The 27,644-nt window shown below is 42.4% G+C and overlaps 1 protein-coding gene across 2 annotated transcripts in view; it reads left to right on the forward strand.

The window, feature by feature from the left end:
* The window catches only part of ptprn2 (protein tyrosine phosphatase receptor type N2), a 156,036-nt gene that overhangs the window by 31,563 nt on the left and 96,829 nt on the right, over window positions 1-27,644 (forward strand). The window contains exons 4-10 of one of the 2 annotated variants that reach the window (XM_085468240.1): window positions 2,712-2,968; window positions 5,578-6,031; window positions 6,147-6,443; window positions 6,705-6,745; window positions 7,281-7,705; window positions 11,818-11,904; window positions 18,833-18,912. In XM_085468240.1, the coding sequence (XP_085324366.1) occupies window positions 2,712-2,968; window positions 5,578-6,031; window positions 6,147-6,443; window positions 6,705-6,745; window positions 7,281-7,705; window positions 11,818-11,904; window positions 18,833-18,912 (1,641 nt within the window). The remainder of the gene's footprint in view (window positions 1-2,711; window positions 2,969-5,577; window positions 6,032-6,146; window positions 6,444-6,704; window positions 6,746-7,280; window positions 7,706-11,817; window positions 11,905-18,832; window positions 18,913-27,644) is intronic. The other variant, XM_085468241.1, reaches the window with a different exon arrangement.

Below are 27,644 nucleotides of genomic sequence, written 5' to 3' on the forward strand. Positions count from 1 at the left end.
TTCATACTAGGTCCAGATCAGTTTTTATGCTTTCGAGCGCCACAAGTTAAACATCAGAAAGAATTATGTCAGAATGCAAGACTGGTAACATAAAGTTGATGGAGCATATCAAACTGCAGTAACCTAAAGTTGATTGATTTCGTGACCCTCTGTAGAGCAGCACATAGTCTCATACAGACAAGTCAAATAAGATGATGCACTGTGACAGTTGCATTAGTTCTATTGACAGGAATCATCGGTCAGGGAGACTCAGTGACCATAAACTGACATCGTGTCCCTCCAGCGGTACGGAAACAACAGGTTACTCGTGGTCCTGCTTCGGATCCTGCGCAAACCTGCTTTCCTTGACAAACAAGCAACTAAAACTGCTGTTGTTGTTCACCATGTTCCACTCTGTCTGTTCCTTCACAGCCTAGCTAGATAGCAGCGGGGAGAAAAGATACACTTACAGGCTAATGTGCTGCATGAAAACTGGAGTTGTTATAAGGAAAACACGGGGGATCTACTCAATCATTCAGTGTGACTCTGGCTACTTTCTGCTGCAGGCTTTGACTCAGAGCAAATTATTTGCTCCAGTTTAACTACACGTCTTTGCACTCTTGTACTGTAGATGTTCTATGCACCATATAAACATATATTAGCATTTAACTGGGACGAGAATAGCTAAATCTAGGTGGGGCTGGAGCTTTTACGCTTTCATTAAATTTTATTTATTGAGGTGTGAGAGTACTGAGTTCTGAGTACTAACATGAACCCCACAGCAAATGCAGCAGTATGTTACAAATGGCACTCATACAGCATGTGCATTCATATAACAGAGCCTACATTGATTTAATGCACTTGTCAAATTCAGATTGACACATTTCACATTTCGACTAATTAAACAGAACTTGCTGCTAAGTAATTCAAGCTCTTTTCCATGAATGCCTTTAAATCAGTTAGTGCAAAGAAGTGAAGGAAAGGGAAAAATCTGCATTTCAAAAAAAGAAAAAACACCACATGAAACAACAAGTCATGTAGACAGGATCCCATCTAATAGGCTTTGAATATTTAGGAGCCCCCCACACACTCCCTCTCCCTCTGTCACACAGAAAACAGACAGGAGGCCAACAGAAATATCTTGCTTGTTTGAAAGCTGTTGCACTAATGGCAAGGCGTTAATTAACTGAGGCATTTGCCTGAGACGGGATGCTATCCTTAACAGGCGAAAAGCGGCAGCACTTGATGATGGAACCTGCTCTTTCTCTGGACTTACAGATGAATTTGCATGACATTTAGCTCCTCAGTGCCAGGATAATCAGCGGAGAGGTTGATTGAGAGGAGCCCAACCGTAAAGGCCCCACCACTTTTCTCCCTGACTTTTTTTCTTTTATAAAATGGCTCATTTTGATTCTGTAATTTGTGCCGGCATACTTTTTTCCTCAAGTGGGGCCCATCGCACGCAGACAAAACATTGGTATGTATGGAAATGAACGCATTCCCCAGGAGACAGAGGGGATAGAGGTGTCACAGTCGATGAAGCCGGCCTCATCCTGTTGCGGCGCCATTGCGCATTTACCACTTGAACCTATTTAACCGGCTACAGTAAACTGCAGGTGCCATATGGATCCTTTAGGGCTGAAGCCAGGCCCGATCCTCCCATTGCCCGCTGATGATGGCATAAATGATGATCACCACTGTAATATATAGCAAGTATACACCACACTGCGTAAGCCACGGGTAGTTAACTGTCATTGTTGTACGGATGGATGGCTGAGCTGCGTTCCAGAACAGTGACAACATACGCTGCTTTGTGCTCCATTCACTGCTGCCAAGAATGACTAGAGGCATCTGTAGCTACTCTGCATTGCTCAGATCCTCATCTGGTGCTTATGAATATCTATGAGAATATCCAGCGTGTATGGGTGAGAAACCCGGCTAATGAAGACATTCTGCAGTGTTGAAACGCTCATTCCTTCACAGATTTCTACTTCACAGTCTGTTTCCTTATTAAACCCAAGAGCAGCATTGGATTCTTTAGGTAGAAACCTCTTTAGAGTCTGGTAAAAAAAAAAGTTAGCTGTGTGGCAGCAATTAATTGATTCTCATTGTAAAACACTCTTACTCTGCAATCGCCATGTCGTCTGTGTGTTCTTGTTTTTAAAATATAATATGGTTGGTGTTTCGTCGCTCTCCGCCAGTGGAATCCTGTGTCTCTTGGCTCATTGGGAATGGGGCCATGTTTTGGGTATCTTTTTTGCTTGGGTAGCTCCATCTGGTCTTGGCACCACTGTGCTTTGCCCCTGCCCAGGAGTTCTGCATCCCAACTATGTGTTGGCAATTAGCAAGGATGTTGGCACGGCGTCAGGCCACTGTGTGACATTCTCCCCGTGCTTGTTGATGGGCTGTGCTGTGCGCGCATATGTGTGTGTGCGTGACCGTACATGTATGTGCAGACATGTGTCCCTACATGTGTGCACGTGTAGTCATGTCTTCAGTTTAGCTTGTCATAATTTTGGACTTCCTCTGTTCTTTCATCCTTTATCCTTGCTGTTTTGTACCATAATGTTTACTCTGCAATGCTGAGAGAACTACAGTATAACACTTTCTCTGAAGTCTTGTACAGTTGAATAGTTCTCCGTGCTGAACAGCAGAACAGTGTAAGCAACACTATAATAAAACTATCATATTTTAATATTACTTCTTTTTTGTTTTTCTTTTTTTTTCTACAGGTTTGACATGGCAGGATGACATCACTCAGCAGGTCATCTCCAGAGAGCTCTCCAAATTGAAAAACATCCCCCTCCACCATCAAGCCACCCCTCCAAGCCTCCTGACCACCTACAGCAGCTCCAGAGACAGGAAACTGAGGCCTGGACAAGATGAGTTGACTAGAAACCTTCATAAGTACCTGACGGGACTGGGCTTCCTGCCTCGGGCTGAAATAGATGGACAACCTGGAGTCCAACATGAGGTGGCCAATATTCAAGTGAGAATCCAGCACTGAGTAAATGTGTAGGAGCCGCTGGGCATCTAAGTGAAATGAACAGTAACAAACACATAAAAATGACCCAAAAAAGCAGAAGGGCTGAAAAAAGGCTTATGGTAGGATAATGTTAAAGTTAATTGTAACATTTTGCAGAACCTTACATGACAGGTTGATAACGTATGGTGGGAAAGGCATTTAAGAAGCAACTGGATCTAAATGATTGAAAAATGATGAAGAAGGAAGTAGTGTCAGGACTAAAGGTCAGGTTGTCTGCCATTTAATGTGTTTCAATCTAGTCCTTCAACTTTATGGCAGGGACATACTAAACTGAAATATGCTTTAATGGCTCATGTAAAAGTAGGTGCAACATTAAGGTTAGGATTTAGGAATCCATATCGTCCAAGTAAACATAAAGCGTCACATATTCTTGGCTAAATTATAGAAGGGCCTCTTCCCACTTCTTTTGACAAAGTGTCAGTATTCTCCTTCTGCTGGGGTCGCCCTCTTGTCTTTACTTTGCCTTTGTTTCTTGCTTTCTGTCTTTGCTTCCTCTCCCACTGAGCTGGGAGCCTTTTTATACAAAGATCTTCCATCACCTCTTTACATTATTCAGTCCTTATATTTCGGGTGGAACCCGGGCTTTGTGTGAAATGTGCTCCGCATCCTTCATAGCCGAGCTGCTTCCTGCTGCTGTGTCAGTGCAGCCATAATGCAAAGTTGAAGAGTTCAGGACCTTCCTTATTGATGAAATGAGCTCCTTTGTTGTGTGGTGTGATGGAAAAAGGCAAACATGGTTAGCATGAATGGCAGAGCAGCCCCCATCTTGCTGTGCTAATGCCATTATAACCTCTCAGTACGGCGGGGTTGGAAAGACTGACATTTTCTCTATATACATTTGAAGGACGGAAAATGGCAAGGGAGATAGCTAGTATTAGTGCAAAAGCAACATGGATAATGATGCTGTTCAGTGGAATGGATATACTGTATGCTGAATTGAAGTGTGGGCTCTTATGATTCACACGAGAGGAATTATTTTTCTTCCTCTCTTAGAGCACAATCACACATTTTGGTGCCAATATTAATAACAGCTACAATACCAAATGGTTAAAATGCCTCTAAATATCTTTGTATCATTTTAATGTAAATACATTATTCATCATGTGTCAAATATATACTCATATGACGAACTTTTAAATCAGATGACTCAGTTTTCTCTCTCTCTTTAGATAAGGCATTGCTGCTACCTCTCAGATAGAGGGGTTATATTTTTTAAAGTTTGTTGTGTGCTGTGGAAATGCATGAAATTACTCTTTGAGTGACACTATCTCATCTATGATTTCCATAATGCAATTTCCAAGAGCAGTTGTCTTTGATCTGGATTCCACATTCATATCCTGTTCCGTCTCGTCGAGCTAAGGTTGCTTCTCTTTTTATACTGAAGCCTGTCACAACAATGCTGACCCAGTACAACCCATTTCAATGTTGTCACAAAGAAAAAAATACTAGGTTATACTTATCATATGACTGATATGTCGCAACAAACTCTACAGCCATGCTAGCAGTTTCACAAGCTTGTATTTAAGCATGCTAACAGTGATAGCATAGTGACATGGCTTCAAATCATCATACTCCATACATTAAGGGCTAAAGCTAATAATACTTTTAGCAAGATGAAAAGATTTATAATTCTTTATGTCTAAGCACTATTTTAACTCCCAGTGTGTAGGTTAGCTAGTACGAAGATAATGCTAGTTAAGCTAACACATAACTAGCATTAAAAAGACACTTTTCTAATTACATACAGCCCTACAGAAATATTGCTTAAAGCTTGTTATTATCCATCTTTAACCTTAAAAAGCTACATGGTCTTAGCTTTAGCTTAACTTCGAGAAATATATAACCCTACAGCCGACATTTGGAAGTTATAGTTTGTCTGCTGCAGGCTATCCAGTTTTGTCTCCTTAAAGTTTTTCAGTTTGAAAAACCTTTTCAGCTTGTACAATAAATAATTCTGGATAATTTACCCTGTTAGCGCCTCTCAGCACAAGGATGCTTTTAGGTATTTGACACAGCTGACAAAGAGGCACCTTCACATAAGGCGTTAATTATTTTCCCTTCCACTATGGGGTGGCTGTGGCTCAGGAGGTAGACTTTAAGTTTTTTGTTTTTTGAACAAAACTTTTTGCACAAAATGGATGAAGGAATGTTAAGGAATGACAGCTATTTTTACACACAGTCCCATAATTTTAGGCGCTAAAAATTCAGTTGAGAAGCAGTTTCACAGCGAGGAACAGAGGCAAAACTACAAAAATAGTGTCTTTGCCTAACCAATTATAGACCCAATAGTACATATCCATTCATTGTTGCTTGCATGTAGGGTTTGGGTGCAATGTTAATAGCACCCAAACCCTACTCCTAAGCCTAAGCCTACTCTTAGATGGACCAGGGTGGATCTGGTGGATGATATTACTTAGAGGTTAGTTTTCTTCACTCTGTCATAGTTACAACTTACTAACAGGCCGATCCATTATAGGCTAGCTTGGTGAAAATGTGTGACATATTGACAATTGTCTAAATGTGGTATACTGAGTATATTGTGTTGTGTGTAGAAAGAAGACATCAAATCCGATGACCGTTCAGAGCCCAGCCAGCCAAAGCCCAAGCAGGGCTGGAAGGAGACCACAATCTATAGTCTTCAGAAAGGAGCCGGCCAGCCTCCAATCACCAAAGTCGTTACACAGAGTGGAGAGGGCAGGCATCCCAAGCTCAGTAAAGCTTACTCCAACCAGAACCCAGGAAAGAGCACGCTGCTTTCCAGCCATATGGAACGGCTTCTTTCCGGGGCACCAGGCACTCAGCAGGGCAGTCCAGGTGGCGAGGCGATGTGGCCCAAAGGAAAGCTCCACTACCTCAGCTACGTGCGACCAGCTTTAAACGACCACACAGAGCCACAGACTCGGGTTGCTTTTGGCTCCAAAGCCCAAAAGCCTAATCTAGACAAACTGCTATTCAAGGCTGACTCGAACCGACTCACCGCAAAACAGCCTCTTAGGGCCATGGATGGTACGATCAATTATAGTTGCTTTTTTCTCCTCTACATTTTCAGGAAAATTTAGCATTTTGGTGCTTTTTTTAATGCATTTATAAATGCTCTAGCAACCCTTCTTTTCCTGTCCAGAGCGATTCATCCAGAATCTGGTAAACCAACTGGGGAGGCACAGCATCAACATGGATGCTTTGATGGGCAAAGATTTGGACCAGCTGGCTGAAGTCATCACAGGAGCTCTGCGGGAGGTGGATGTGGAGCGCCCTGCGCTTGAAGCTCAGCCAGGACCAGGAGCCACTGACTCCAGGGGGAACATGGAGGGTAACAGGGAGCCCCAGGCAGCAATGCATTTGAATCAGGACCAGGACCTGAAATCAGATAAAGAGCAGGATCTAAACCAGAAAAACACACTGAGAATGAAACAGCAAGGTCCGTATGTCTACTGGTGAAAGAGAGAATAAAAGCTTGCAGCATTCATGGTAGTGATGAGCATATAAATGTAAGACAGAATAAGACATTGTAAGCTGAAGATGCTTTAGTAAGGCTTTGTTTATGTAATTTCTGTTCAAAGTGCTGCCAGAGGTATTTTTGAGTCTTTCATTTTGAGTCATAACTGTTTTTCCTTGCTAAATACAAAAGAGTACTTCAGTTTTCACACAATCTGCTCACATATATTGTGTTTGTTTCCAGGCCAGAAAATAGACGGCGCAGACAAAGAGCCCGTTGACAAGGTGAATGTAAAATGAATCTGCCCAACCAACAAATTGGTTTCTCAGGGAGTGAGACATGTCCAAACTTGCATTTTATTTTCTTTTGAACACTTTTCAAACGGGGATGATTTGAAAGTTGTGCAGACTACCATTTACTTTGGCATTATTAGAACTTGAAAGCAAATTTGCAGCTGCAGAAATGTAGAAAATTCCTTGATTGTTGTCTGACCCCAGCGTTTTCGCTGGATGGAACGTTTTGAAATCAGAATTATTTTGCACAATGTCACAAAACTCTTGTTTAACAATGGTAAATGAGTAAATCTACTAAGCAGCCTTTAAAATTGGTAAAATAAAAAGATGTTATTAGACCTTGGACTGGCAGTTACACTGAGAAACGCTGGTGAATGCAGAACAAATTCATATCTTTTCAGTTGCTGATAACAGACTTTCTCTTGATTAATTCTCTTTTGTAAGGAGACAAAAGTAATGTGTAGGTAGACCTAAAAGGAAAATGTCTCCACTATTCTAAAGAGAATTCATTCTTGATTCACAACAGCATACCGCCTTCTTCTCCAAGCTGCTGGACTACCTCAACATGGAGCCCTTTGGTAACGCTCCAGAGGTCAACAGTGGGCAACCAGCCCCGCTCCAGAAAATGGTAGGACTGGAGAACGTGCATAGCCGCACAACGCAAGACCAAGTTCCCGTCCCCCACCGCTGGGAGGAGAAGACCATGACAGCACCTGCGAAGGAAGGGTCCACTTTGCGGCTGACCGGTGGGGCAGAGGACCCTGACGTTCAGGTCGATTCTGACATTGACAAGTGGATGCAGAGGATTCAAGGCCCAGAAGGAAGGAAGCAGCTGGAGGAGCCACAGAAGAAGGACATGAAAGTCAAAACCCAGCTGGTCCACGTGGGAGTGAAGGAGTTTTCCAGCAGAGGGAAGGACAGACACTTTGGCTACATCATCACCGGCACAGAGTAAGTATGATTCAAACATATGATGTTTATACATATATAAGAAATTACTACCTCTCATATTTTCCTAAACTTGACAAAAGTTTTTTGGTGAAATGAAATCCAAACTAAACCCTAAGCCTTCTGAAGATCACAGTAATGCTGTTGACCAGAAAAACCTGTTTGTCTAAATTAGGATTTATGGATGAGGGGCTCCATGTTTTACTGAGCCAGATGCCCTGATAAGAGCCACCAGGTCACTGAACACCTTAGATGTGATTATTTAGACAGATAGTTGAGTTTATATTGTTAAAGCAAATGTAATTTCCTTAACAACATGACTGCAGCCTTATCTTATCAACTTCCTATTCATATTATTAGTTGCTCAATTACATATCACTAAATTAAGCTTGCTTGATACAGAGATGCTGCTTGGGAGCCAGATATCACCCTAATGACTAATAACTGAATCTGCTTTTGCAACAAAGTGCACATTTTTAATGTCTTGATGCATGCTCAATCATCCAGGTAAGGAAATCCCAAAAAGTTTCTCCCACTTTTTGGAACAATTTTAATATCTTTCTAAATTTTAGGTTGGAATAGTTGACATCTCTAAAACAAAGAGAACCAAACTAGTGCTGTTTTCTTGAATGGGATGTTAAGTGTAAGACAGGAGCTTTTTAAATCCTGCTGTGATGGACTGCAAATGCTGAGAAAATCTTTTCTGCGCAAGTCATTTAAGCATAAACTAAAGAGAAGTGGGCCAAGAACAAAGCCCAGTGGGATTCCTGTTTTAGATAAATGATCATCATTCACACACACTGATCATGGTTGTGAAACCCACACATGTGGAAAAGTCCATTTGATGCTTCTAAACATAAATAATGATATAAATAATAACAATTAAGATTGTATAGAAAATGAAGGATTCTTATCTAGAAAACTTGTAGGCTGGATGTGACTGATGAAATTTGAGTGCACGGATAACTTTTACTTTACAGTAATATGAAATTCAATAGTTTTTAGTACCACCTTTAGCAGTGCTCGCTTTCACCGTGGAGGAATTTTCGCCACTCTTCTTTACAGAGCTTTCTTAATAACCCAGCACAGCAATTCAATCAGGCTGAGGGTTGCAGTTTGGACCATTGTAACACCTTCATTCTTCTCTTTTTTAGCCATTCTGTTGTAGATTTGCTGCTGTGCTTGGGCTGAGGTTTAATTGTGGATCAGATGGCCTCACATTTGACTCAAGAATATTTTGTTATACAAAGTTCATGGTCAACTCACTCACTCAGAGGTGCCCAGCTGCTGTGGCTGCAAAACAAGCCCAAATCAATACCCTTCAGCCACCGGTTGACATCTGATATGCTGTGTTTGGTTTCGTCAAACATGGTGCTGTGTATTACAGTCAAACATTTCCACTGTGGGTCTGTCCAGAGGACATTGTTCCAGAAGATGCAACTTTTCAAACTTAAGCCATGCTGCCATGTTCTTTTTAGATGATTTCTCTTGGTATCCCTTCCAAACAGGCTATACTTGTTCAGTCTTTATTAATTGTTCAGTTTTAATTCTTTTCTTTCTAATGTTAGGGTAAGCACCAGTGCCTCATGCTACTCCACATTACTATATATATAATCTGACTAGCCATAAAAAAACTAGAAGCCTTTATTAGAATTTAAATTAAATTCTAATGCATGATGTGTTTTGTATTTTGTGGTGTTTTTATACCAACCTGGAGACAAATGTCATGGGATGAGACACTGGATGTTGCAGTTTGCATCTCCACAAAAATAAATTGCAGTATAGGATTGAAAACATTGAGCTGTAGTATGTAAAGGGATGACATGATTGTCCCTGACAATGCAGTGCAATGCAGACCCATAAATTTCAGAAATACTTTGTATGTCAGTACAGCCATCATCAATAACATTTGTGTTTAACATCAGCAACAGCACGAGTCCCTGTCTTATTCCTCATTGGGCTCTTATAATTATAACTTTACAGCTGCCTCCATTTACTGGTGATACAGTGACGCACTTCTTTCAAGACAGACTTGTTTAACAGAGCTTGATACTCAGCAAATGTCTTCTTTGTTAGCTTACCTTAAACTGCATGCATCCTCTATCAAAACCACCCACATGTGAACTTCTCTATGCTACAGGATACTGTAGTTAGAAATCCTTTTTGTGTGTTGTACCTGATTAGAAAAGCAGGGCTGATAGATCCCTCAGTGTGTAGGTATTACTGTGTTGTATTACAGCTTTAATGATGATACTTTGTCAGCAAAGGCAGCCAAGTTCTCTCTCCTTCTCTCTTACCTCTCAAGCTCAGCAAAGATAAGTTCCTATCGACTCTGTCTTCGCCCCTGGCCCTTTCTCAAATCCCTTTATAGCGTTATCAAGTCCAGTGTCAGAGGGTTGTCCTTCACCTGTTCAACACACGTACTCTCATAAAGGTCCACTGGGTACAGTCTTTGTCACCTTATTGCCACACAAATAGGAGTAGCAGATTAAGACGTCAACACACAATTTAGTAGGTGAGTGTGTGCCAGGGGAAAGAAACAGGTCACCTTCTGAGTGAAATGTCTGCCCCTCCTCCTTCTTGTCTATCCTCAGCCCACCTAGTGCATGCCTATAGTTGGCCTGTACAGGTGTCTGTGCTTTTGCTGCAGACCTCATGATTGCACAGTTGTTATCCCCAGCTTCTTTGCACCCTGCAGTGACGCTACGCAAACCTGCTTATCTGACAGCTCCTGACATTGTGGCGGTGGTAGTGGGGGGTTTGGGGAATAGCAAGAGGATGGGATGGTGAATGTGGAGGGGGAAATGGAAAGGTATGGATAGAAGAGAAGGAGACAGAGAGAAACCCAAGGGGAAAAGTGCTAGCATCAACAACCAAGTCACTCCTGTTGCTAGAATTACCACAGAGGGATGCAGACGTGTCTGGAATTGCTTGGTTGAATCTTTAACTTTCAAAACCCCTCGAAAAGTGTAGGGAAAAAAAAAAGAAAGAACCTCCCACTCTCTCAAAGGTGGAGTGAATCAGCCGCTCATGCACGGCACACTGTTCTGCTGAAGAAAAGCTTCTGTAATGTGGTGTCAAATGCAGGCTAAACAAAATATGTCAGCATAATTCTGACTAGAGTATGTCCAAAGGAAAAAAAACATTTTTTTTTAAACTTCAAGATGATGCCGAGTATCTTAAAAAAAACACAAAAAAACACATAAGTGATATTGCACTCAATATCCAGTGCAGCATGAAATTGTTTCCCAGTTTATTTCACATTTCTCCGCAATGAGGTGGTAACAAAATTTGAACGATGTCTCATTATGATCCATGACTTTTTTTTTTTGGTCCTGCATGTCACCTTGCAGTTACTCGGCAGTCTCGGTGATTCCAGGTTAAGCTGTCAACAATAAAGTGGCTTTCTGAGTGGGTCTGTGTGGATGCCCTCCTCATTTCTTCATACGACGCGCTGGCCAGCAGATTGCCTTTGTTTGGTCTATTTCCTTGCCGATTTACTCTCCCAGTGAGAGAGCAGCCGTGGACTGAGCTGAGATGAGGCATGGCTTTATCAGACCACCATTACACTTCACCTCCATTCCATTTGCACCTTATTATTCTCATCTCACCGTGAGGGCGCGTGCGTGCCCGGCTGTTTGTGTTCTCTGTGTTATCGTGTTTTACTTTTGAGTGTGCGTGCGCGTCGGTGAGAGAACGCCAATGTAGGCGAAGAAGAAGAAGAAAGATGAGAGAAGGAAAGGGAGAGAAAGGAGCGTCCATATGATACAGCCATTACACCTCATGCAGGTTCCATTTGCACCTTATTGTTTGTCTCATTGCTGGAAAAAAGCAGGTGATTTACCAAGCCTGAAGAGGCAGCTGATCCCTTTTCCCTCGGCACGGTGCTTTGTGTGTTTGTTTGTGTTTGTATGTGTCTGCAAATGCGTGCAGCACATCCATTCAGACGACCGTAGCATTCGCTTGTGTGCAATGACCCAATTGTGGGTATGAATTGTGACAGTATCTCCCTAAAAAAAAATTGCATTTTAATGGCTAAACGGTTGTATGTTGTATGGGTGTGAACCTAAAAATTTGACGCCTCTCCGTGTATGTGTGTGTGTGTTTACCCCCAGCTCCCTCACCACTGACCAGGGCACGGACCTGATGGAGCATCTGACCCAGAGATTGAGCCTCCATGTTGCAGACCTCACCCAGCTCTCGTATGTACAGACACAAAAAACATCCCACATTGTTGCAAATAATGATTTACCGTGCCGTTTACAAACCATACATCGGATAATTGGCCTCATTTGAAATGTTTTGTTTTGTGCCTTTGAGGATGAGGAAGCCGAATGAAGGTTGTCCAGTTGCTCTGAGCATTGTGAAAATGCTCTGCTACACTGCCACAAACTGTAGGCGTTTGTTGTTTTTTTGACCTTTCGGAGTGTTTGACTTCTCGCGGGGAGCAAAATCAGGCCTAATTACCTCCAGACACATACTGATGTCTCCATTGTATTCAAAACACTGCCTAGCCGCTATTGTCACTGTGCGCCTTGTCAAAAAAAGAGAGCAGTCAAGCCATCAAACGATTTTTCGTTAGAAGCAAAGAGAGGAAGCGAACGAAAGGGAAGCAAGCAGTGAATAGAGAGCTGGAAAACGAGAAAGTAGTCAGCAGGAGGCGGTTAATATATTAATGAGCAGGCGAACTGTCCTTGAACCCAGGCTGTTTTGTGCTTGTACCATGGTTCTGCTGTACACTTGGTGTCAGACCATGTAGGAGGCAGAGGAGACATGTTCGCCGAAGATCTGACAAGCCTTTCAAGACACTCCTGCAGGAGGAGTAAAATCTGGGTGGTTCAGTAACACTCGCAGCATATGAACACCAAAGCCGGTGCAGTGCAGCGTGAGGCTGCACTGAAACTGTAGATACAGAGTATTCGGGCTCAGATAATAGTTCCTGAGAGGGTGAAACTATCAGAGCGTTCTGTATCTACTGTTAAGCATCGAAAATGCGCACAGGGGCCTTAAAATAAATGTAGCCAAGGAGGTGTTCTGATCTCGATCTTTAAATCCAACCTTTGGGTTTAGGAGGACGAGGAGGACGTAGCATAGTGCCGGCGCTGATTTCGTTCATTTTGTTATTGTACCTGTCATTTCATATCACTCAGAATCAACTCCTGACACTCAAACCCAATTAGAGGGTATTATTGCTGTGGGCTATTATTCGTTTAGAAAGGGGTGAAAGACCTGAGTGAAAGTTGACTACAGGATAGTACAGCACAGGTACCTGCATTTAAAGTGCTACTTAAGGTGCAATTATTATGCTTTTCTTTATTTCCTGTCATATCTATACCATTACAATAGGAAGTAATCACATTACATGTAGCCACATGCTTTCAGGCTGGTCTAAACACCCAATTTTACACAGTTCTACCTTCATCTTGTCACAGAGATGATTAATAATGCTTAATATGGTTATCTCTGGCAGTGAGCGCAGACGTACCTGCTGGTCAGATCTTTGGTTTGTGAGGGGCAGCCAATAAGAAGAAGTGAGAGGAGCCAAAACAGTTTGTTTCAAACACTCACTAAGCTGACTGCACCAATTAAGGCTCAGTATAAAAATGAATACACATGATTATAAACTGTGATTCATGCACAGCTACTCTAGTAGAGTCCAGGAATAGAAATATGGAGTTGAATATGAGCACCACAAAATGTAGTATGAATTAGGATTACACTGAGTTTAATCTGTTTACAGAATTTAAAGAAGTATACAATATTTACAATATATAATGTTTACAAAAGTTCAACTTACAAAGGGAATAAAAACCTTCTTTGATTAATTTGAAGACAAACTATCAGATTGGTTGCTGTGGTTTGATTTAAACGTAACGTAACAACAGGCATAGACATGAGTTCATAAAACTCAAGTTTTCACTATATTTGAACAAGCAGTGAATTTTTTCTTACGTCACAATAGTGAAGTGGGGGGTTCATACAAAGATGTACAAATGACGATGTGTCCTCTTCTTTGGAGTCATAATGATAACACAGAGAAATAATACACGTGTTTTTAGAATCAGTGGGAATAAACCACACATACCTTTGTCCCCAGTGTCCTTTGAAAATCAATATCCCCACGAATGTTGCCACAGATGCTTGAAAAACCATCATCATTGTTTTTTACACTATAAAACGTACCCAGCAGTATTTCTCTGCATGTACGTGAGTTCATTGCAACTAATAACTAATTCATAATATTCATAAAAGAGAATTAAATGTTATATGGTTCAGCATTTCAGTGAGTGTACAGTGTCAATGGTGCCTGCTCATTATAGTCATTTAGCCAGTGTGAAAACCACACAGTTGCTTGAAATAAAGCTTTCCGAAACACATCACGTCATTCTGATATGGAAGAAAGAATACAGCAAATTTCCTCTTTGTCTGACTTGTTTATCTGCGTCCTTTTTTTTCCTTTTTACAAAGTAATGAAAGCGCATTCATGTAGAAATAGCCGAGGCGAAGGACATGATGCAAGCTTATTGTGCCTTGTGCTGTGCGGCCTCGACAGGTGAGTGTTTGAAAGCCTCTGTCTGAATATGAGTCGGCTGGAGTACAAGAGCTGGGTCGGAGCACGCCGCCCTGCTTCGGGGGGTCTCTCTTTCACACTCGTTCTGATGAGCTCTGATGGTAAGAGAGGAGGAGGAGAGATACTCAAATACGACAACAGGCAGGCAGAAAAGACTTTCAGACAGAGAGTATGAGAAGAGGAGGCCTGGGCGCCGTTAAGATTTTGAGATGCCGAACACAATTATGTTTGAGCTTGTTCCTACGATAATCAGCATAAAATATTCCCCTTTTGAAAGAGACTTGAAATAGCTGGATGATGATGGGCAGGGGATGAAATGTTCCTTTTTCAGATGACGTAAGGGTTTTACTCTCTAGAAACACTAGGGGGAGTGGGACACACACTCACTGGTCCATCCTCACACACAGTCTGTGCAAGAACACACACACACAAACACATCCTGCCAATATCCCGCCAAGCGCTCTGCACGTACATACTCCTCGTGTCCCACCAGCAGAGCTAATATGAAGTCCAAGCTCACACATCCGATAACACAGGAGGCAGTGCGAAGTCCTCTAGATAACTTATCTATCTTAACTTCATCTCCCAACTGTGGCAGTCTCCCCCCACCTCCCAGTATATTTAAATAGGGTTTGTGCGGTTTGAAAAAAAAAGGGAAAAAGAAATCACGTCAGTTCAATTTGAGATGCATTGAGATCTCAGGCAGAACAGCCTCGGCCAAGGAGGACGAAGGCAGGGGTAAAGATTGTGGAAACATTGACATTTACGAGAGCAAACAGAGGCCAGGTGAAGGCGTTAGAGAAGGACATATTTCCTTCAGACCTCTGTGTGTGTGTGTGTGTGTGTGTGTGTGTGTGTGTGTGTGTGTGTGCCTGATCACAAATGCATCAGTGCACGGCTGGGTCCGTCTGTCTGGCGGTATTTGCCCGTGTTATTGCTCCTGGCCGAGTGAGCGTTGCTGCCTCTGTACCAGGCTGACTGATGGTGAGTGGGTCTGGGTCACAGCACTCTGGCAGTCTGATGAATCTCGCTCTCTGTTGTACAGTCTGGCAGGAAGTACACTAGAAATGTACGTGCACTTTCCTGGACATAACAATTCCGACATGATGATGTACTGAAATGCCAAAAATGGGACCCCCACACGCTCTCTTTTCAGTGTTACTTATTGTCGTCTGTCAGTAAATTATGGACAAAACATCTATACATGTGCTGTTATATAAGTCATATACACTAAACACATTTTATCTCCTTAATTTTAGCTCTTTCAGACTCATTGGACTTCTTTAAAGCTGTCTCCACTCTCTTCACTTACTTAGAGAGTAAGATAAGCATTGCCAACTGGTTAGCTTAACTCCGCTTAGCATAAAAACTGGGGAGAAGAAAAGTACAGCCACATACAGCTCATACAGTCTGAATGCAACTAAATAAGTCTATGGTTTTATCACTTTTACTATACACTCAGCAATCACTTTATTAAGAACTTAATACCTCCATTAAGTTCAACATTCAACTGTTCTTTAGCACAGATAGCTAAACAGCCAATCTCATGGCAGCAACTCAACGGATGTAAACATGTATACGTGGCCAAGACAACATACGGAAGTCTGAACTAAGCATCAGAATGGGGAAGACGGGTGATTTAGGTGAGTTGAATGTGTCATGGTCTGAGTATTTCAGAAACTGCTGAGATTTCCCAACAGAACCATCTCTAGAGGTTTCGGAGAATAGTCCTAAAATGAGGCACACCAACCACTACGTTGTTGATGTCAGAGCTCAGAGAGGAATGGCTTTTAGCTGATAGGAGGCAACACCAACGCAAATTAAAACTCATTACAATCAAGGTATGCAGAAGAGCATCCCTGAATGCACAAGATGTAGCAGAATTAGCAGTAGAAGTAGCAGAAGACCACCCCTGGTGTCCCTCTTGTTAGCTAAAAACAGGAAACTGAGGGCACAGTCAACAGAGGATCACCAATATTGGACAACAGGAGACTGGAGAAACGTTGCCTAATCTGATGAGTCTTAATTTTTGCCATGACATTCGGATAGGGTATGATCACAATATGGGATAAACAACATGAAAGCGTGCTTCCACCCTGCCTTGTACCAAACATTCAAGTTTCTGGTGGTGGTGTAATGGTGTAGGGGATATTTTCTTGGCACACTTTCAGCACCTTATTACTAACTGAGCATTGTTTAAACACCACAGCCTACCTGAGAATTGTTGTCCATCCCATTATCACCACAGCGTACAGGTCTTCTGTTGGCTGCTTCCATCAGTGCCGTGTCACAAAGTTCAAACATCTCAAACTGGTTTCTTGAACATGCCCTCCACAGTAAGCAGATCTCAGTGCAGCAGCTTTGGCATGTGGTGGAAAAGGAGATTCACATCATGGACAAATCTGCACTGCATGGACAAACTTCTAACACAGAAATAATCTGTAACAGGTTCCTCTGTGTACCAGTGTTAAATTACTTCATTATTCCAGAAGTCTTGTTTCCTTTAAACAAGTGACAAAATGTACTCATAAAGAAAGAAGAAATAGAACAATTTTATGTGACGGTAATAATATCTTAAAGAAGACAGAATAAAGCCTAGCACCACGCTAGAAGCAAAGAAAATTGGTCTTTATTGTACAAATTGTTCAAATAAGCAGATTTGTATTAGAGACAGGTGCAAATTTTCGCACCTCGGTGGTTAAATTTTCACTTGCTTAAAAAAAAGAGCCATTTGTGACTGAATGAAATAATAAAAGTACTTGATAATAAGCTGATTGCTCATTCTGGCCTTTTCATGTTTTTACTAAATTTGGGAAGTGATGATCGTTTGTTTGTTCATTGTCGGCGTCTCAGTCGTCACTGCTTTAATATTAATGTTGAGTCTTGAGGAAAATGACCTCATTGCTACATTGGTTACCTTTTCCCACTTTTGCTTTGCTGGTCCGTGTTTAAAAGCGAGCCACACTCACTGCTGTGCAGTCGATGTGTGTTTGCTCTCTTAGTTGTTAAAAATGGTCTCCTTGCTTCTAGAAAAAATGAGTAGGATTTTTTTCTTTACACATTGCTTCACAGGTTTTCTTTTCCCTTGACCATTGTTGGGCGGTCTCGCCGAGTCTGCTAGGGTTGTTAGATTTTATTTTATGGCTAACCTCGGGGACCTTCAACATTTATTCTCCTCCAGGGTGAGAAGTCTGTTGCTGACTCCTGACCACACAGAGGAAAATGGGTGCAGAGAGTACAGGCAGGTTACCGCAGGTGAAGGGAAAACAAGGCGCACCGCTCATGACTGTACTTTGCTCTTTGGCCAATTTCAGGCTTGAAAGGAAAACAGAAATCATGATCACTCCACATATTTTCTGGGGGAGGTTTTGTTTGTTTTTTGGGTAATTTACAGTTTCTCTTCTTAATATTTCTGATCTGTTGGTGAAACATATGCCTGAGGGCTTCTGAGTCAATATTTAGCATCTTTATGATCCTTTGCTGTGCTGCTTATAGGAGTCATTTCCCCCAAAATGTTCTGCTTTCCCAAACACTTAATCACATCTCTGTTTAACATACATATTTTTAAACATATTCCTACATACAACATTGCTTTTAACACTTGGTAATTTTGGCTGTTCCTTTATTACTCATGTTGATGGATTCACATGTTTTGATCAGACCAGAGAATGCGTTCCTGTAATCGGAATACTTTTTTCAAGTAACAAGTAAAGTAAGGGATTACTGTTGCAAAAAGTAATTAGATTACTGTTCCTTTCCCGTAAGCACGCTGCGTTACTGCAATACTGCGTTACTAAACCGTGATTTTGTTTGTGAGAGTGTCCCATGACAATGACGTACAACCGCGCTCCATATTATCCATTGTAGATCTCAACAGACGTGTGTAGATCAACAACGGATAATATGGAGCGTGGCGTGGGGGAAAGTATGACCATACAGCATTTAATGCGTGGAAGTACTTACATTACTTTAAGTTTCAAAAGTGACATAAACGTTAGCGTCCACTGTACACTCTGCGTGGGACGAAAACTTCTTTCTACAGCGAAAAATTTAATCTGATTACTTTATGAAAATGTGTGTGACTTCACCGTCCACTAGGGGGCTTCATATTGTGACTCTCACTTGAACAGGTGGCCCCATAGAAGAGTGGTTTACATGTCACAGGGTGGAAGTAATTTCAACGTTTTATTCTGTGCATTTTATAGTTTGGTTTTACAGTTGCATGTTTCTATATTTTTTGAGAAGTTGTTACTTTCTATTCCTACTTCCTTATTAAGGTAACTATCAAAATATCATTTAGAAGTGTAAAAATCTAACCTGCCAGCAGCTGTACAGGCGTTTCATATGACATTTCTTATTTGTGTAATATTACAGTAATCAGTAGTTGTTAGAGATTTTGTAAACATCGAGCTCGAATGGCTGATTCTACTTGCTTCCAGTCTTTATGCTAAGCTCACCCGTAGTTCGATCTTCACAGATCATGGACCTGAGCTGTTGAGCGTCTTCACATTTTTCCAAAAACCTGCTCATTCTGTTTCTCCTTTGCTGTTTATCTGCAGCGTCCTTGGCCCTGCCTTGACGTTCAGAGTCGGTCCGAACCCCAAGAACGTCACCACTGCAGATCTAGTTCAAGTTGCAGGTAAGAGCAGCGGTCCGTATTTCCTCACATGTCGCCCTCACGCAATTGTCCCATTGACAACCTTCACAGCGATTCATCTAATTTTTACCAGCCGGACCACTCTGTGACAGTCTGGGCTCCAGTAAATGAGAGCACAGATTAGTTTCTCCCGATACAGTAGATAGGCTGGTGTTCATCTTGTTCGGACAAACCCCCGTCCCTAAGAAGATTATCAACACCGGGCGATGACAGATGACCATCAGTTACAGAGATGATGAGCTCAGCGTGCACACCTGCTATTTCTGCAAACACACACACACACACACACATATAGTACACAGCACAGTTTATTTGGTGGCAGGTTGAAACAGGTTTGCAACGGCCAATCAGACGGAGTGTACACTTGTGTGTGAGTGTGCCTGCATGTATGCACTTGTTTGATGTAGACTGATGGAGAGCTGTCACCCACAGAAAGGAGGTTGTCAGTATGCGCTGCCTCCACTCTCCTGTTCGATGTCTGCACTCCGATTAGCCCGGCGTTGGTGTTAGTGCGTGCAGCAAGTGCGCCTATGTGTTGGATGTGTGTCGATGTCCTTGCTTTGGTCGGAAATGACTTTGAGAAGCACAGCAATACTCCCAACAGTCAATATCATCCAATATCACCCCACTGGAATCAACATGGTGGTGTTGTTATTGGCAGAAATGTGTTGCTGCTCCAGTTTTTCTGCGCGGCGACATTTTTTTGGCACCAACTCGTTTCCCATTAGGGAAGCGCTGGATGATGGCTGATGATACAGACTTACCGCAAGAAAGCCTGAGCTGGGGGCTGAGCTTCGGTTCAGCGGGTTTAAGGGTGCGTTTTCGCACGCGAGTGTGTTTGCCGGATTACGGTGTGTGTCTATCTTTATCCCGCGCCGTCATCCCACTTTTGCAGTGTTTGTTTAACAAAACAATCAACTGAACAAATATCGCGGGCGTTGTATGCACGAGGTATTATTTTTAAACTGTATCGTTTTGGGTTTTTTTTATTCTGTGTTAACGTTTTGTTTTTCTTCTTCATCTCCTCCCTCCCCTCCTCGCTTGTGTGACTGACTTTGATGAGGTAGCGTGTGGCGAGAGCTAATGACAGGCGTGAGCAGGGCTGAAATGTCAGACCAAATGTTAAGTCAACATGATCATGAGCCTGACCCATGTTGATGAATTATGAATACAGCCCACCTGAATAGCAATTTGTAAAAGTGAACAGACGGAGCTTATCAAGCTACTTCCCCTTGGATGCATTGTTCTTTTATCCCAGTAGACCGAAGAGTTTCAGCTCGGAAATGTATAAAAAGTATAGAAATAGCACTTAGAGATAGCTGACTGGTTGGATCCTCTCTCCGTGTGTCCCCCCGGTGACCTTAGATTAAATCCTACCAGAGCTTTATTCCCTGCGCCCCCTCCTACCTTGTTGCCCACCCTCTGTTTCCACCACAGTGTGAAGTGGAGTGGACTTCCCACTCGCCTCCCGATATTAAAAGCAATCTGAAGTGCATGCACAAACTGTCGCTTTGTAGCTGTTTCCCAGCTCCAAATGAGCATGCGTGACACCGAATTCAATGCAGTGCAGCAAAGGCGTGGTGATTTCAAAGCGGTTACCAGGTTGTGGAGCAACAGCATGGTTAAAGTGCAGTCTAAAAATCAAACTGACACCCACATGCAGTGGCCACCTGGGTAATCCTGGCTGACCTTTGCCTTATGTGTGACTGTGCATAAATGACGTGGCCTCCTAATGAACTCATCGAAACCCCTGCTGTACTCTGTGCCCAACCTGCCGCTGAGAGCCTCCACATCCAGCCTGATGGCAGTCGTGAAACTACAAAACCCAAGAACGATGGTGAGAATGTAACAAAATCATCTTTCTTTGAAGCAGATCAATAACTATTAAACAGGTCTAATTAGTCATTTGCCACCAACATGAGAGAAAACAGAGATGCCCGTAAAGACAAGTCAATTTTCCTCAATAAATTTGCTGCAAGCGATGATTGCAGGAGACTCTTTCAAATGCACCAGTAACAAGAAGATTTTCACTTTAAAATGATAGAAAAAGAAGCAAATCTTTACAACTGAGGAGCGAATAAACATAAATGTTCAGGATCACTCTCGGTAAATGACTTCAGTGGCAATCAGAATCGTTTTTATTCAATTTCACTGTTGACTAAATGACGGCTTTCATGCACTGCTTTTGATATTTTGCATGAAGAGAAGCTGTTGCCATCTAATTTTCCCGTCGACTAACATCTGACGGTTTTAGCACTACTTGTGTTGTAGACTGGTTTTGAGGGCTTCCACTAACAATTACTATATTTCCATTATTGATTATTCGGTATAGAGTTTGGTCCCAAAAGGAAGAAGTTAAAATGTGACTCACATGCTCCGAGAGTGGAGAGCAATAAAGAAATTAGAGTAATGAAACCAACTGAAAAAGATGCAAATACTCATATTTCAGGCGCTTGAATAAGCGTTGAGAGTGTTTGCTTTGAAAATGACTTGCGATTAATCTTCCTGTGGACTAAAATATTGTTTTAATGCTGTTCAGAAAAATGTTTGCTTACTGTCGGAGCTGCAACAAGTTATCATTTTCACTGTCAATAAATATTTTCCTTATTATTTTAGATTAACAAGTAAATTGTTCACTGTCCTGTGTGGCTAAATAAAAATGGTAAAACGACTCCAATTTAGCAAGTTCTCAGTCAGGTTTGTTATACGTTAAACCGAGTACCTTTACTGTACTCGGCAGTGTCTGAAAGAGGTTAATATGGCTCTGCTACATTCTGCTGTCCATCTATCTGCCCATCAGTTCTATTTGATGTGTTCAATGCTCCATTGAAAAGAATAGACAAAGAGACTCGGTTGAAAGGCATGGACAGTATAGAGGAGATTTGATAACTCATTGAAAAGCATCTTTTAGGCAGCAGGTTCTTAGCGGCTGTGTGGTGAAAGGCCTGCTGGGAGGTCTGACTGTATTAGTGGAGGTAGAGGCTCTTGTGTTCTGCTCAACTGGAAAACCGCAGGACAAAGGCCCGCACTGCCTAATCCCTGCTCGGCTGCAAAACAAAAGAGAAAGCTGCTGCTTTATCAAAACTACAAGGCATTCTGTGTGTCCGTGTTAGCATGTGCGTGTGGACGTGTGCGTGTTGGTGTGTGTGATTTTGTTCTTTTTTTCTCTCTCTCTCTTTTTTTTGCAGCTGTGTTCATACTGTGCCAAGAAAATGATTTATTCAATATTTGATGAAGTGGCAGCCAAGCTGTTAAAACCAGTGTTGAGATGTGTTGTTTAGAACTCCACTTTCTTTCTCTTTTTTGCCTTCTTGTTTCCTCTCAGTGATTTCTAAACATGTAAATCACCTTCAGTCAGTGGGAAATAGATCTGTCAGAACTGCTTCTGCTCACCGAAAAGCGACGTTTTGTAGCTGATGATGGATTTGATCCACTTACATGTTTGCGCTCTTCACGGTGAGGAGGTGGATTTATGTGTAGGAAGGGTGTTTTATAAAGCTTCTATAATTATGACTTATTTTATATATTTTTTTAAATTGATAAAGATGAGATACGATGCATTTTTGCAACACAGTTATCATACCTACACGTTAAAGTATTTTATTGATTAGCTGGGAGGAAAACTAATGCTGGATGACACGGCAACTGTCTGCCTGCGGGGATCGAGGATGTCCAGGCCAAACACCGGGGTGTGTGACTGTGTGTTGAGAGGGGCTGTAGGTGGTGGGTGGGGAGCAGGGTGAGGACACTCCTATTGTCTTGGCTGTCACGGTTGGGCGACCCCGGAGCCCCTCGGAGGCCTCAAAGGCCCCAGAGGCCAGGCCGAAGCAATGAGTCCACAGGCCCCCAGGCCGTGAGAACCCCAGCCTTGGTCAATGAGCACTGAGAGTCTGGGGACCCCGGGAGCAACTTGCTGGGCCATCTGGAGCAGAGAGCAGAGACCCTGACACACGGCTGTCACCCGAGGCAGACACGCAGAGATGTGGACATAGACAAAGTCTGCCCCCGTGTTTCTGCCTCCGCTTCTGTCTATCTGACACACACACACTCTTTCACTCACATGTAAGTGACAGCAGAATGGAGATTGCTGAGTCAAACGGAAGATGATGGTGAGAAAACTCCTGAGGATTTTACCAGGAGGAAAACTGAATTGCTATGCACCTAAAAATCCTTCCCAAAATAAAGTGCTTGCCCCTTGATGGGGCAGAAAAGTTGAAAAACAGTAAGTAGACTTGCTTTTTTAATATGAAGACAGGTTCTAAGCAGACTATTGTCATGTATGCTGGTATGATAAACCATTAAACCGCCAACATTATGATCAGTCTTCCCAATGAAAGGCCAGCGGTCTCTGTTTTTGGTCTCTACCATCTCCTGAGGAAAACATCAGAACTCTTCAGGGGCCTAATTCTCAACTTTGTTCACAAGCAAAAAACTGCCAGGGGCGAGCAGATAGTATACAGTTGTTTTAAGTTGCTATTTTTTACTGAATACAGCTGCCTTCTGCAGATGAAAACGATTCTCTAGGAGCCCAACAGCTAAAGAAAGAGTGCAATCTCACTGTGAAGAGCCATAAAAAACCAGGAAGAGCTGCAGATTCAGCTCATAATTCCCCCCGTAGGCGACTTTATGAGCGGCCCCTTCTATATTTTCATAAATGGTTATTCGTAAAAAAAAAAAAAAGGCATCAGATGTTTTCTGTGTGGAGCAGAAAACATTCAGATTAATACGTGAAACAAATAGAATGTGGCATAATTTCATCACTGTTTTCCACTGTTTGAGATTCGCCTGATGTGTTTTCAGTTACGCCATCTCACTGCGCTTCCTTCTTCTGCAAGACTTTAATGACATCCTATTGGAAAAAAGGCGCCCAGCTGTTTATCCTGTATGCACCCAACTCTATTTTTCACCAAAAAAAGGCTAAAGAGCAGCGACGTACACTAGTTTGGATTCTTATTTTTCACTTTTCTGTCTTCATTTGGATGGAAATCTGAGCCATTTACCTTAAAAGAAAGAGATTTTTACACGATATGAAATGAACCACACTGACTGGTGTTTTTTCTAAAACCATAAGAGAGCCAGCCTAAATTTAACCGGGTTCCTTTTCCATCTCACTCCACTTGTCTGTCTTCCTGTCTGATTCTGTCTGTCTTTTCTCTTTCCTTTTTTTCTTCTCTCCGCTCTGCTTGCAGGCACACACACACAAACACACACTCTTCTGCACACACACACCCTTGCAGACAACTCTGAAGTGAAAACATAGTAGCTGTGGCTGCATAATAGTGCTAGCTACCGTTCGAGTGGTGAGTGGTAGTCTTTTCCAGCTGAGCAGATTAGCATAGATCTCCCACGCAGACAGAGTTGACCTTCACTCTGGCAAACACTTGTCAAAATGCCAGCGATAATTACCTGCTCTTTTCGCAAACAGCACAATGGTTTATCCACCTGCATCTCAGGCGTGCAGGACGGCTCCGTAGTGCTACAGCCGCCTGGTTTTTTTTGGTGTTTTTTTCGGTCACACGCCGCCAGCAAAGGTAACATAAGCCGCAGGGATTCCAGAGCGACACGTTTGTGTATCTGGTTTCTGCTTGATATTGTAATATTTACCATTCAGAAGTCAGCAAGCCGCCAGAGGCTAAAGAAATAAGTGTGAATTTAATTTTCCGAACGTTTCCTCCACTTTGGTGTGCTCATGTCCAGGCACATACAGCTGGAATGAAATTAGTTTTGTCAGCATGGGTTTCCACTATCAAGAAACACGTCAAGAAAAGCTGTCTTTTTTTTTTTTTTGCTTGGTAGAATCCATGTCGGATGCTTGATTGTCTGTGTGTTCATGCCTTAACATCTGTATCAATGAGCGTAGAGGTCAGAAAACAACCCGATCCCTCTCTTCCCCCACCCACCCTACCCCCTTCTTCCCTCTTTCCCTCCCTCCTTCCTTCCCTCCCTCCCTGGGCGCTCTCTTCTCTCCTCCTCATCACTGGCTGCCCTCTCTGGTTGAGTGCTTGAATGTGCTCAGTTCGGTGATCAAAGTCTTCCTCAGTCTCTTCTCCTGCATTGCCCCTGGCTCTGTGCATGCGTGTGTGAGAAAATGTGTGTGTGTCATTCAGCTACGAGCCCAGCACTCAGTCATCTAAACCGTCACTCTCACTATCTGCTTTCAGTCTCAGTAGTACCTTTCCAGGCTCCCTTGCATCATCTCCCTGTCTGCTAGAGGGCACACACACACACACATGCGCCTGTACAAACATAAATCCACAGTGATGCTCATTCGATATGACATATCTCACTTTTCTGTCTTAACGTTTATGCATTGTTGATCTCAGAAACGGCCGCTGTCCGTTACACTAGGTAAACCGAAATTTATTCACTCCACACAGCGCTCGTGTGCGCGCGCGCCTGTGTGCCTGCTAGCTGCAGGGCACTAGATAACCAGAGTTGTGTTACTCACTGTAAGCTGCTAAATATTTTCGCTTTGTTTTAGTGGAAACTTTCTTTCTCTACGAGGGTATTATATGTCTTTTTAATTCCAAGGTCATGACGCCTCTTCCTCTTTTTTTTTTCTTTTCCTGCCGCCTCAACTGCCTCCAGTAAAAAAAAAAAAAAAAAAAAAAAAAAAAAAGCACTCAAATTGTCAAAGACAGCTATTACAAATGCTTTATCAGAGCATTTTGGTGTCTATAAATCGGTTTGAAACATCTAGTTTTTATCCACGTCCCTGGCCCAAAGAGCGAGCTTTCATCATCGCTGACTTTTGTGTTCATCTCATACAAAAAAAGGTGTCAGGTACAACATTTGCTACTGCGTTGAAGAGCCGAGAGTGTTCCAGCCCACGAATCGGGCCGAGTCTTACACTTGTCTTTATCCTGTATATCCTTGCCAGTCGTTCGCCTGTTCTTTCTCCATGCTCTCCTCCTCTTACTTATTCTTCTCTCCTTTGCATTATCCCTGCACCTTTAGCGTAAGGTCAGGGCTGCGCTGCTCCCGTAAACACATTTACTGTGTCAACATTGCTGTTGCGAAGCAGCTGAAGACAGTAACAGGTGCCTGTCAACAGCCGGCCTGATCTCCAGTGCATTAAAGGATCTTTGCTGTAGACGAGGATTAGTGTCGCCTGGCATTGTTTGTTTGCTAATTCCATCTCCAAGGTATTTGTGGTAAATAGGCATGAATAATTGAAAGCGATTTCTAGTGGACCAAACGAAGCTATCAGCGAATGGAGGGAGATTAATGAGTAGGGGGTGAAACGCAACGCAAATTGGAACGACGGAGCAACCTTTCTCAGACACCCGCAGAGACCCTGAGTTCGTAAACAAAAATTGAATATGCATTGTTTCGGTGGTGGGAAGCAAAGCTTTTAATCGGGAAACGGACATGGATCAAGAAGGATGTACAGCGATACGTTTGAATGTGAAGTGTGTCAGGGCATGACGCTGAGGCATTAAGGTGCCGCCTCTCTGCAAATCATCAGCTTTTAGCATTTTTAGACTGAATCGACGTATCTTCTGTCTTAACGTATAGTATAAATGGATAACAATCTCATGGATCTAAACCCTTTAATTTGTATTTGGAGAAAAAATATCCGTCCACATAAATCTATTTAAACCAGACAAAAACAGATTTTGTCTTCCTGCTTTTTAGTCTTTTAAATGCTCTGATGCAGCAATATAAGCTGCTTCATATGTGACGAAAGAAGAGAAATTGGTTGCTTTAGTCTCTTTGGTAGTGAAAAAAGTGAACATGGTTGCACTGGTTCCCAAAACATCTGATGTGGTGTGCACAAAGCATCGACACACACCCGCCAAACTGGATGAGGTGCCACTGGAAGATGGATGGAGAGCTGGAGAGTAACTAACCGAAAGGAGCTACTTGAGCTGGTTCATACAATACCATCTGGGAGGAGACCCTGGAAAGAGGGACATCAGGGCTTCTCAGCTTGCACCGCTTCCCGTGAGACCTGGACTTGAACAAGAGGCATGAAATACATAGACTTAAGGGTAATCTAGATGTGTAACGAGTGTATAACTTTATATAACCAGGATTTTCAGCCAGTTTTCTAAGCAGGATATAGCATTGACTTTATTGCTCTGCATCTTTCCACTTCCAGTACCTTCTTTTGTCATCATTGCAGAGAACAGTGGTCAACATAAGGAAATATGAAATATGAGGCAGACCTTAATTAGTCAGAAAAGCATTCCTGATTCTTCACATGAAAAAATAGTTAAAACCCACTGCTCTTTCAGGACAATCACAGCATAACGTGGGTGTAAATGTCAGGTTGTCGTTTTTTGGGGAAAGTTACAGGAATGGTTGGAAGCAGCCTCAAAATCCAACATGATTAACGGTGTGTGCGAAGCTGGGGGTGGGGCAACTTTCCAAAGTAAGACTGAATGTCCCTTTAAGGACAGTGAACATAGTCAGCCTTGCAGAACTTCTGCCACATCTGTGTTTTGCTCCAGCTTCATGTTCATTTAAACGGATTTGCCGATATCAAACCGTCTCATCTTGATTAATAGGAAACTTACCGTGTTGCAAAATATATTATTAATGCCAAATATGATTCTGGAGATAATAATCCGCCACTTTGTTTCTCTGGAGATTTGCAGTCACATCAGGTGTGCAGACACGACTAATGAATATGGCGTTTTATTTGTGTATTAGCTTGTTCCAGTTTGCAGGTTGTTGCTATTAAGTGACACCAAATTTTATAATTGATC

This window comes from Copadichromis virginalis, linkage group LG9 (genome assembly GCF_057382275.1).
Source record: "Copadichromis virginalis isolate Kocher_CV1m ecotype Utaka linkage group LG9, C_Virginalis_male_GT1.1, whole genome shotgun sequence".
NCBI lineage: Eukaryota > Metazoa > Chordata > Actinopteri > Cichliformes > Cichlidae > Copadichromis > Copadichromis virginalis.